This window comes from Buteo buteo, chromosome 16 (assembly GCF_964188355.1).
Source record: "Buteo buteo chromosome 16, bButBut1.hap1.1, whole genome shotgun sequence".
Classification (NCBI taxonomy): Eukaryota; Metazoa; Chordata; class Aves; order Accipitriformes; family Accipitridae; genus Buteo; species Buteo buteo.
In genome coordinates, this window is record NC_134186.1 from 24511144 (window position 1) to 24523356 (window position 12213).

The window sequence follows — 12213 nt, forward strand, 5'->3', positions numbered from 1 at the left end:
TATAGAAGACAGCTAACCCCATCTGATTAAAAAAAAAAAAAAAAAAGTAGGCCAAAACCCAGAAAGGGTTTTGTTTACATCCAGATTATTATAACAATCTGATTACAGAATGCTGACTGTAAACAGTTCCACCATGGAGGTGGAAAGTGATGGGAATATAAGCCAATTTCCTTTGTCAGAAAGAAAACACATCGTACGACTACACCCTGGAGGATGTAGTAGGTTGAAGCCTTAAGCAAGTAACCTGTTGCTGTGTTCCCCTTTTCCCTTTATTTGTAGATACCTATGGATTAAAAAAAAAAATAAAAAAATCCTTCTGCTTACCTTTACTAGTTTTTACAAATAATCTCAAGTCTTGCCAGAAACGATGGTTGTAGTGAATGGCTTGGACGCACGTGGTTTGGGCTAAGATGATCCCAGGTTCAAGCCCCTTACCTGGAGAGTTGTTACTCCAGCCAGTTTACTGGGACTGTTGATAAATGAGATGAAGGCATGAAAGTATTCCTCATAGTTTCCCATATCTGGAAGACCTGTCAGTGAAATGTAAAAGTATCGCTAATAGGAGAACAGCTTTTTGAACGCTTGCACCCAAAGGCTCCACCGCCAGGTTTACAACTTGCCGTGGCTTCGCGTGTAGCCCGAGCCATGCTGTCTGGAGGCAGGAGACAAGCTGGATAAATTGCAGAAGACATGCAGTAGGCATAAAATAATTACACTGCTTAGATTTGATTCCACTCAACAGCTGCTGTGCTAGTTGCAGGGCATGATGAGTCTGCCTGGCAAAGATGCTTTGCAGTGGCCCTTCAAAAAATGGCCCTTCAAAAAATGTTGGTCGTTACCGATTTTAACTGCCTTGCTGCTTTCCTGAAGTCCCCCCCCTAGTCTGTGTTTACCCTAAGTGGGTGTGAACCTGAGGGGATTATCACCGAATACTTATAATGACTTTTCTGGCATTTTAATCTGTAGTTACTCTTGGAGTCCTGGATAACCAGGTTACTTTTTAGAAATGACTTTTAAAAACTGTCAAGTCAGAGGGTAGCTATGAGAGGTTCCCTGCCAGGAGTTTGGGTGGTTTAGTGGGCATGGATGATGGTTGGACTCGATGATCTTGAAGGTCTTTTCCAACCTAAATGATTCTATGAGGATTTGCAAGGTCGGTTACAGATTGGGGGTGTGGATGATCCGAGTTCCCACTCGATTTTGTCCATGGACTTCTTCATGGTTTTGCACAGGTTGGTTATTTGCTTTTTGTGATGGATACTCACAGGTATAGGAGGAGTATCTCGGCACAGGCTTGCCCTCAGACTGCTTGACTAATGTGCCTGTCACACTCATGGCCTGATTTTTTTTTTTTCTGCTCAATTCCCTGGTGTTACTGTATTCCGGAGAATAAATAATTATAAAACCATGAATAATGCGTAATTTTACTCTCTTCTATAAATAATCTGCAACTATGTAAGGGAAATACTCTTGTACCGAAAGACATTTTGTTTCCAGCTTCAGCCTGTAATCTGCACCAAACGTGTGGCTCTTAAAAATTAACCGAAGAGCATGTTAACTTGCGCTGTATTCTTATTCCAGGATATGATCTCTTTCATAATAATGCAGTGGAATTTTTTTCTGGGTTAATTCCCCACCATGTGTCAACATAGGCCATTAACCGTATGTGTGATTGCTTAATGGCTGGCCTGCAGTGACTCAAATACCAGTTCAAAATAGGGCTTTGCATACAAGTATTGTTCTCTCTAAGATCTTGATGATGGCTTGATTGGCACATGAATAGGGTACATTAGAGCTAGTTACTGTGTCTGAAAGAAAGCTAAGACATCATGTTGGAAGAAAAAAAAAACCACAACAGGTTGATGTGACATGGGAAGGAGGAGGCAGGAGAAATAACTTACAAATATGGTAGGGGAAAGAGGGGGACGTTGCTTCTCTTGCAGGAACAGACCTGTCTGAATTTTTTCAGCCTTTCTGTGACTGTCAGTGAAAACGTTGTAGGTCCTGCTTCAGCAAAATGCTAAAAGCTTACTGGAATCAACAGGATTTATATGCTTTTTTCATATTTGTACTGAAAAAGGGCTCCGTGTTACCCCTATTTCCTAAAACTTCTGAAATATCTCAGTCCCCTCTAATCGCCAGGGTTGGTGGGTAGGCTGAAGTTTGATTGCTTCCATGAAAAAGCAGGTTAAGTGCTTCATCCCCAAGCGAGCGGTCACATGAATGTTCCAGTTAGTTTGAGCCACAGAAAAGTGGATGGAAACATTGCATGTAAGCTGCTGCATAGCTGTTGGAGCGTAATTTCTTTCCACCGCTACCAAATGGAGTGAACCTGCACATCTAGCAAATGAGAAACTGTCAGAACAATCTCCTGTTTCCCTGTTACAAGAAAAACAAAGGAAAAATGAAGGTAATTCATTTGTTTTGAACAGGACATGGTGGGTAGTAGCTGGGCATAGCACATGAGAGCAGCATTGGGCAACTGGAGGGGGCTCCAGGCCCTGCTGGTGCCTTTGGGCAGGTTACTTCACCTCTGTGTGCCTGTTTTCCCGTCCATGCTGTTTGTCTTGTCCATTTAAGCAGCAAACTCTTGGTGAGGAGTGTCTCCAGCTGTGTATTTGTACAGTGCCAATCACGTTGACAAGTTGAACTAGGGCCCTTAGCTTCTTGATGCAATACAAACAACAGATGATAAGACGCTGTGCTCATTAGAGAGATAGCATGGGTACTTAGGAAATGGCAAGTGTATTTGCTGGGTGGGAATGCAACCTGTGTCTTATTCAGCCAGTCACAGCAGATGTTGACTAAGGTTTTAATTATTTGGGTATTTCCTTTCTTACAAGAATGTTTCCTAGAAGAAGAGGAAACGCGCTCATAAATGAAAAAATGGCATGGCTGATAGGCTTTTTGTGACTGCAAAATGGGCTGTGAATACAGAAGAGGTTTCTGTGCTTTTTAAGTGTTGGAGGTCTCTGTGACCGTGTCAGAGGCAGTAGGGCCGTACTTAAGATTGTTGGGGAGAGATGGAATCACAAGGAGAGAAATCTACATTAATGCAAAAAACGGTTTCAAACCTTCCATTTTGTTTTATCATTAACAACTTTGTTCGTGTCCAAAGGAACAGTAGATGAAGATCAGGAGGAGAAAAACATGATGGGGCACAGCAGTAAGGGTTGGAGGATATGGGATAGTTAATACTGCAGAGTCCTGCCTGTTGGCGTACCCAGAGGTGCCCTCGAGCTGGGCCCTCGCTGGGGAGATGGGCACTGGTAGTTGTGCAGACCTTGTCAGAAATTGGGAGAAAGTAAATTTTAAATAAAATACCAGTCTAATATATTGGGGTATCAGTGCGCTATTACCATATAAATGTTAGCTAATAGTATAGGCTGAGGTAGCCAAAACCGTGCAGTAATAGGTATAGGTAGTATATAAAAGGTAAGAAATTAATTATTCAGCATATTACTTTACCTTGTTTTTAAACTCAAACACCAATGCAAGTTTAAACACTTTCCAAGTGTAGGCTCCTCTGTAAACATCATCTTTCCTTTGCCTGATACTTGTTTGCCTCCTGTTCATGATTTCTAGCTGTTGAGGTTGGCATGTCTGCTTGTAACACATATCCTTGAATTTTAGCTACGCTCATTGGATTCACAGTGCAGGCAATTACCGTTCAAAGCAGTAGTTGTGAGGTGGTGCTTCTGGAAGAGAATTGTTCGCTGCTTGTTATCAGGAAGATACAGTAAAACAAACAAACCCAAACTTTTTTCTTTTTAATGGAATGAATTTAATTAGAATTTCCTTGCTGATCCTCTAGGCTTTCTACACTTCCATTACATACCGAGTTTGATTAAGACATGGGACAGTATTAATGCAAACTCATTTACTCTGTCCCTTCAGTGGTTTTATGTTCATCCTGAAGAAACTTGTGAAAAGGGGGAGTAAGTCTAAATCAGGGGTGTAATTCAACTTCTGGTCTCCCCTGGGACCAGCTGCTAAGGTGTGTGATTTGGTTGAAAATGATGTTGGTTTTCATCGTGTGAGCGTGTTCCTACAAGGAGTTAGGCACCGAATGTGTTTCTTCAAGACTGTAGCACCACAGTGCAACTTAGATTGGTCTAACCTTGAGTCTCCCTGATTTCTCCTCTTCTGCTCTGCCTCTCCCTGCTGCCACACCAGGCAGTTCTCCTGGTTAATGCAGATGAGACCTGGACCAAATTTGAAGCACTGACCATGGCCATACAGCTATATATAGTTCTCTCTTTCCCCCCCCAGATAATCAGCAAAGACTTGTTGGTCTGGTATACGAAGAACAGTATCTGCTGCTTAGTCTTGTTGATCTTCACTGACGTTAACATAATCGGGACATTATCCACATATCGATGGTCCCGGTGGTAATGGGTGGCTAATTGTTGTTGAGTATTTTCCAGCATCATTTTGACTTGTATTTGCAATAACCTGGCTTATTTAATGTAGTTTCTAAAAATATTAACAGCTCCAGCTCTTCCTAGTACTACTGAAGCTAGATCAGGGTTACTAAGTGGGGAATTTTACATAAGATTAAGACCTTTTACCTAATGGTTTTGTACAGGTAGGTAGGAGGGCTTTATTCAAATATAGATAGCTCTGCCTAAATCATTTTGTAAGTGTTATAATTAAATAACTCAGTGGCAGAGGGCCCAGACCTTGGAAAAGACTGAATGGAGCCTACAGTATTACATGCTATTATCTATCAGCAAACAGGTTAAGCTTGCTCAGAGGGAGTATTTTACAGGATTTTAAAGGTGCCTTGTTGAAACATGATCTTCTTCCCTTCAACAAACACTCCTCCCTCCCTCCCTCTCCCTCTCTCTCTCATATTCTCTCTTCCCCTTCCCTTCTAAACTTCACAAAAGATAGAGGTTAGGTGGAGAGCCAAAAAGCAGTTAGCTATTAATGAAGCGCAGGGGAGCACAGGGGAGTATTTTGATTTTATTTTTAAAGCAATCTCGATTGGGTTTGGCTGAGATCTAATTTTCCTTTTCCGTAGCTAGATATTTCATGTTTTTCCAGCTTAGGATCTTTTTTACGAAGTGGAGTATTTTAAGTTGTTAGCATGCCTTCAGATGCAGTGCATGAATGTGGTGGGAAGGTGTGCGTGCCCCCAGTTCAGTGCAGATCCATGTGTTGATAGCCGAGGCTGCAATGCAGGATAGAAGGCGTAGGACCGGCATCTCCTAGGAGGTTTAGGAGACAGGCCAGCACACAAGAGCTGGGTAGCGAGGAAGGTTTCTTTGCCTAAAACGTGCAAACCTTTTGGCTGGGGAGATGCAGTGGAGAGCGGTAGGTATTGTCAAAAAAAAAAAAAAAAAAAAAAAAAAAAGGCTGTTGCAGCTAAATTGTCCCTCAGTTCAGAGAGACTGGCATCACTTTCCTTTTCAATGCCCATCAGTTATTGTGGGTTGTTAGCTTTCATTCTCTGCCTATATCTTGGGCTAATTTATTTATCATTTTTGCCTGTCTTTTCTGTAGCCCTCTACAGGAAGCCTGTGTTTCCCATTTTGTGGTCCCTCTTTGTTGTTGCAGCTTTTCTTCTCGTGCAAGAATTATCGTCCCCCTCCTCCGATTCCATTGTCTCTAGTCAGCTGGCCTTTCTAGCCAGAATCCTGCTCTGGCAATCGATAAGAAAGACGTTTTGGATAAATCTAACAAGGGTCAGGCTACTTTATGGTAGAGGCAGTACTTGAAAATGAGAGAGAAAGCTATCTGTGCCCTGCAGGAGACGCTGTGACATGCTGTGCATTTTAGCTAATTCTCTTTTGCATGATACCACTGATAAAAGCTGTGACTGAATCCATTTTCTAAAGATAATTAAGAGTTTCTGTTTTTTTGAAATGCAAGAGAATTAGCAAGTTGGCATTCAAGATACGAAGTATTTCTGCTCATCCTGAAGTCTGGGGAAGTTTGGCTCTGGTTAGTGGTAGAATAAAGAATCCTTAAAACAAAAAACCGTCCAAAACGTTCCATCAGGAACTGAAATTCTTGCACAGAAGGAATATAATAAAAATGTTTAAGTGCATTACATTGCCTAATTCAGGTTTCTGAAATCTCAACTGCTGGTTGCTTTGAGACTTTGAGTTTAAATCACTTGCTTTATGCAGAGAGGAGGTGCGATGCTTTGTGTTTTTACTGTGTCCAACAAAGGTGCTTTCCTCTTTCAAGTTAATTTATCTCACTTGATGCCTATTTTCAACAGAGGGAAGTTTTCATAGCTCTTAGCAGCCTTGCTGGTTAGTATACGTACAAGTATTTTTAAAGACTTTAAAGTGTTTCTGTGTTAGGTGAAAGCAGGGGACTTTGCTAAACTAAGCTGGAAGTAAAGATTAAAGCAGTTGTCAGAATATTCTGAAGAGACCTACTGAAGCAGGCTGAAGACAGCAAATGACTGCTGGAGTACCGTGGCCTGATTTTTCACCTTTGGCCTGTAAAAATTAGTCTCTGCAGTACCTGGCGTGGTGAAATAACATTTTCAGTAGGTTTCTTCAAGCTACTTGGTTTAGTTGTTTGGGTTTTTTTTTGGCGGGGGATTTTTGTTTTTGTTTTTTTATTGTTGTTGTTGTTTTTCTTTTCTGTAGTACCTTCCTGGAAGAAGGACAAAACTTCTGACCGAGTGTGGGAGCCTTATTTATTGTTCAAAACTGCAGCCACGGCACCACTAGCACTGTAGGAGGGAGCATGGTTGTGTTTATATTCTGGCGTTAAATCTCTTCTACCTGAAATGGCGAAACTAATTGTAACTGTAAGGCTGTGATTCATGTTATCCCCGAGATGCAGCCTCTTCTTGCTAAAGAGGTTACCACCTTTGGCTGCTCATCATTTTAGTTTCGATGCCAGCTCCTTGCCCGATCACGCCCTGACGTGCCTCAGTTCAAGTTGGTTAGCGAGGGAAGATTTAGCCTGGCTGCTTAGTACAGATAAGCCTGGTTAATGGCTAACTGCTGAAAGGGGCAGGTCTACCCCGGCTTCTCCTTCGTTTTCCTGACAGATCTATGGGCAGGAATCGCTGCCCTCATCTTTTCCCTCTTAAAGCTGTTGTGTCCGTTTTGCACATCCCAGGGAAAACACCCCAAATATAAGCATGGGGCTGAGTTTAGTTTCAAGACAGAGCTGTAGCTTGCTGGGGCTGACGGATGGTACTGGGAAGTGACAAAAGAACAAGAAATTTAAGATAAACCTTTCGGACACGGAGCGTGAACTTCAGCTGTACCAGTAAAGTTTAGGGCAAGCGTGGAGGTTTTCTGGTGTTCTGTTTTGTTTGTTGTTTTGTTTTGTTTTGTTTGGTGGCAATTGAGAGGTTTGTGGGTGTTGTGCTGTTTTTGGGGGACCTATGTCTGGATGTAATAACCCAAACCAGAACGGGTCCTTCAGTGTAGTCCTGCTGAAACGGGGCATTAGGGCAGCTGCTGACGTGATCCTTCTGTTGCGCGATAGCATCATTCCCGTGGACACTAGCTAGAGGTTGGGAAAGTACTCTTAGGTATTCGTTTTGTTCATTCTTAGAACTTTATTTTATATATTAGGACCTTAAAAGAGCTCTGGGCTCATAGGCCTGAGGCCTTTCTAGTAAAGGTGGAGGAACAGGTGGAGTAGGGCAGCTTCTCAGGGGAAATTTCTTTGACGTATCCAAGGCCTGTACTAATATTTTATCCTTATTACATGGACAGCTTCCTTGATTCTGCGTAGACTTACTTGTTTTTTGAAAGTTTAGGAATAGTAAAATGAATATTTTCTAAAATAAAAGCTATTTTTGGTTTGGGCAGTGGTTTTGGGGGCAATATTTGCCATTATTTTGTCATAATATATGGTGCTAGTCTGTTTTTGTTATAATTCTTCTAGAAAGCATGCATTATTAAAAGTATCTTCCACATTAACTGGGAAAACGTCTTAGAGAGCGGTTACTAAGTCATCTAATTTTAGTGATATGTGTGTTTGCTAATATCGTTTGTAAATTCTTGCATTGAAGCTTGTGAACTACTTAATATTTTATTACCAGCAAATAGTTCCCATGAACTGATTCCTTGAGGATATTCTGTAGAGTGAAATGAAAATAAAATAAAAACCCAAGTGTCTGATTTTGGCTTCTACAATTCCTTGTGGTTTTTCCCTTCTATATTGGTTGCTTTTTTGCTGATAGTGCAGTTCAGGTAAGATTAGTGTGTTTTCACCTTCTCATCTCCTACATTGAAACTTAATTTTTTTCCTAGCAGTTTTTCAAACTGTGATTTACCCAAGTCTGTTGATTGGTGAGGCACTGGCAATCAGTTTGTGATTTCTGCAGCAAAACTGCTTTTACATAATGTTTTTAATTAAACAAAAATTGATTTAAAACTTAAACTTTGAAAGTTGGTGGCTTGACGTTCACCAAAGTCTGCGAATCAGTGCTATAAAGATTGGCTTATTTACCGAGTAGGAGTTACTATCCCATGTATTGAAGGCAAATACAGAAACTTTGTAATAATTCCAGCTTTTTAACAAGGTGTCATGATAAGCAGTCCCTGAAGATTCACATGATAATGCTGAAGACAGAATTGTAGTGTGTCTTTGTGCCTGTTTTTTATATAAATGCAGTTTCGCTGAAAATAAATTTCAGTAGAATTTGTGGATATTGATGCTTCTCAAATCTTCATTATTAAGGTGTTCTGTTTTGTGCTTACATCCAAAGAGTCTAGTCCCCGTATTAAAATTGTAGATGCCAACGCTTGGAGCTACAGGCAAAAAAACATTCTTTGCTAATTTCAGATCCCAGAGAAAGCTGGAATTACGTAGAATTTGGATGTCAGCCATACTGTATGTCTACATGGTTTCCATTGACTTCGTGTAGGATTGCATATGACACTTCTGAAAATTAGGCTTTATAGGTCTGGAAACTTCAAGAGCATTGCTTTCAGATGGATGTGATTTCTTACTGCTTCTAGCCTAAGGAGCTATCACGTAGTGCAACAAATGTGGTTGCAGTCAAAATCCTTGACCAAGTGATGTATGGCCATTCATAAAGTGCTTTCTGATGATATGTACTGTTGACTTATTTTTACTACCACCATTTAATATGGTATATACGATAATAGGGTTTTATATTACCTGGACAGTCTTTTGAGAGAGTTGTGAGTTTCTTGCATGGGTTACTCCTTCTTAGGACTCATGTAGGGTCTCCACTCCCTTCTTGCCCTTCTGCTCTATTCATAAACGCTTCCCAGTTGATACTGGAAGGGGACGTGTAGTCGTCTGGAAAGGAGAGGACTAGCCTGGATGTGTGAAATGCATGTATTCATGACAATTTGAAAAATGTATGTGGGGGGTAGGGAGAATAAAAGTTGCAGTCTCCTGTGGAGCAGACAGCTGATGATTCATGTATCTGATACTTTTATTTACTTTCCTGCACAAGAAGAAAAATGTCCCCTGCAGCAACTGCAGCATCTCACGGTACCCAAACTGCTGCTGAGACACAAAGCACCTCTTAAAGCACGCCGGCTGTAGAGTTCAGAAATAAATCATCTCCAGTTCAGCTCCTTCTGGAGCTTAGTGAAGGAGTCTGTTGTGCCATAGTGGATTTCTTGGTCTTCTCTCACAATTGGGTTTGTTTTGTATGTGCTGAACCTTATTCTGATCTCCATTGCTCTTGAGTTACGTTAGTATACTCTTAGCAGCTGCTGAGGAATAACTCTTGGTTTACACTGGGGTATGAGGAATGAAGTTTTGGCCTGCTACTTAATAAACACTTAGTTTAAAGGAACAATTGCATCTAGATTTAATGTAAGAGGGTAGTGTTCATGTCAGTGGTGGCTGGGGGGCTGTGCTGCTTGGTCAGGGGCAGCAGACCAGTTGCCAGTTACTTGTTAATGTCAACATAAATTCACTGACATCAGTTGACATTGTCAACTGCTGTGGGGAAAATAATATTATTTTTTTTCCCTGGTAACTATGGTGGTTTTTTTTTTTTTTATGTAGTGCATTCTGTTGTCAGTATAAATAAGGAAACTTTTTTTAATGAGCTATGTTAGACATTATGGTCTGGCAACTGGAGGAATAACATGGGCACTCTTTGCAAAAAGTGTTATTAGCTGCTGCAACATTTTTGGTAGGTTGTATGGTACTGACATGGCATTCGGTTCATCACAGTATGAAAGAACGCACAAATGTCCCAAGACACCATTTTGTCAGAAGGAGCAGCCACCCCTGCGCATGCTCCTTGCTCCCCTTAGGGGTCTGACCCCGAACCTCCTAAGGTCAGTGCTGAGTGCTGTCGTGGGTGGGAGCCATGGAAGGTATCCTGAATGTGAAACTTTATAATTTCTCAGTGGGGTGGTTTTTGCTGCTACAAAATCATTCTTCAGGGATTTGTCCCTTCCAGTATAGCACGAAGAGTCTAAATTGACCTTTCTCTTCCTCATCAGAAGAAGCGATAATTCCAGTTGAGGCAGATGTTTGAAAAACAGTGGTGGCTACGGATGGGCTAAGAACGTCTGCCCGAGCAGTAGGCAAGGGCTGGTACTTTACACTGAGGTCGAGCTTTTTAGGTGGCAAACAAAATTTGTTGGCCTGCATGCGGTCACCAGATCTTCATGCAGGAGCTTCAGCAGTACTTGTTGACTATCAGTGAAATGGAAGGGGTGGTTTGGTTTTGTTTGCTTTTTACCCAAAATATGTGGGGAGGTAGCACGTAGATGCTAGAGAACAATGTGTGGAAGACAGCAAGCAGAAGGAGGTTGAGAGGGCTGTACTAACGAGTCTCATTGAATTGCTTGTTAAACTACGTATTAAAAAAAAAAAAAAGGCAGTAACCAAGTGGAAAGTAAGAATTTGGGTTATGTCATGAATTGTTAGGCAGTTACTAGTTTAATTATCAAACTGAATTGTTTTCGTGCTACTTTTACTCATATTGAGTAATAACTTGCTTTAGGACTGGATTATCTGTGATGGTTATGTAGGTGTGAACTGAGGTGATGGCACCAAGTTTGCCACTTACTGCTCCTTTGGAAAGAAAAAAGCTGAACAGGTCTGCATACCTATCGTGTAAGCACTTGCTGCTGGCCTGTCTCTGCTCACGGACTGAGAATGAAATCTGCTTAAAACTATTACCTCGAGGACTTCTATAGGTTTTGTAGAAAAAAAATGACTGTGGTAGAGCTAGGACATGTTTCTGCTATTCTTGTCAGTTGTTCCAGAAGCTGTGTTTGCCAGAAGCTCTTTATTAAGTCCCAATGCATGTATTTTATTTTTTTTAAAGACATTATGGGATGAAAATTTACGTGGTGGGTGGTCACAATCTTTTTTTTTTTTTTTAATTTTTTCATATGCTGTGGTTTTAGAGCAGTCTTAATTGTCTGTGTTAAAATTGTACGCATGTGTAAGTTGGTAAAAATTAGTACTGAGGTTAACAGTACCATAGAGCCTCTTCCATACAGGCATACTCTGTAGTTTCACTGTAATTTTTTTGCTTGGAGGTGTCAGAAAACATTTTTATCAACTTTCCGTGATAGAGGTCTTTGCTGCATCTGGATTCTCAAACTACTCTGCTTTGAAAGTTTAGCATGGAAATTTCTAGGAAGAGATATTACTGTGTGATGCTAGAATATTTTTTTTTCTGCTCTCATACCATCTGATTGGGCTTTCTTTTTATCCTCCTTTTCCTAGAGTGTAAAAATCCCTTACTGTTTATTGATAAGTCTCTATTTCTTCTTCTCCAGGGATATCAGCATGAATAACATCACAAGGCTACCAGAAGATGCATTCAAGAACTTTCCCTACTTGGAAGAGCTGTAAGTATTTCACATACGTTAAAGTTTTGCTACAACATCGGATGGCTGCGTAAAGTGGAAGGTGGGTGGGGAGATAGTGTTCAGTAGAGCTGCAAACAGAGAAAGCAATTACACTTTAAAAAAAAAAATCCTGTACACGTTTGGAAACCGGAACAGTAAATGCTACTTACAAGGGACTTTTTACAGTAATTATTTTAATCATGGCTAGAGTGATGACACATAATAATTACAGTGTTATCCAAAGATAACACGAGAGGTGTGTAATTACCCTTGTTTCCAAAGGAGCTACAGTATAGCTGTTGCATAAGTTCCATAAAATATATGTTGTTTCATTTACTGAGCAGCTTGCTTCCATTGCCCCTGTAGGCTGCAAATGCAGTGCTCAAAAGCCCATCCTGACTTGCATCAGAAATTCAAGTTC

The 12213-nt window shown here is 40.9% G+C and overlaps 1 protein-coding gene across 3 annotated transcripts in view; it reads left to right on the forward strand.

The window, feature by feature from the left end:
• Window positions 1-12213, forward strand: part of LGR4 (leucine rich repeat containing G protein-coupled receptor 4) — an 85508-nt gene that overhangs the window by 23788 nt on the left and 49507 nt on the right. For 2 of the 3 annotated variants that reach the window (XM_075048212.1, XM_075048213.1), the window contains one exon: window positions 11721-11792. In XM_075048212.1, coding sequence (XP_074904313.1) covers window positions 11721-11792 — 72 coding nt within the window. Of the gene's footprint in view, window positions 1-2286; window positions 2411-11720; window positions 11793-12213 lie in introns of those variants that run through there. The other variant, XM_075048214.1, reaches the window with a different exon arrangement.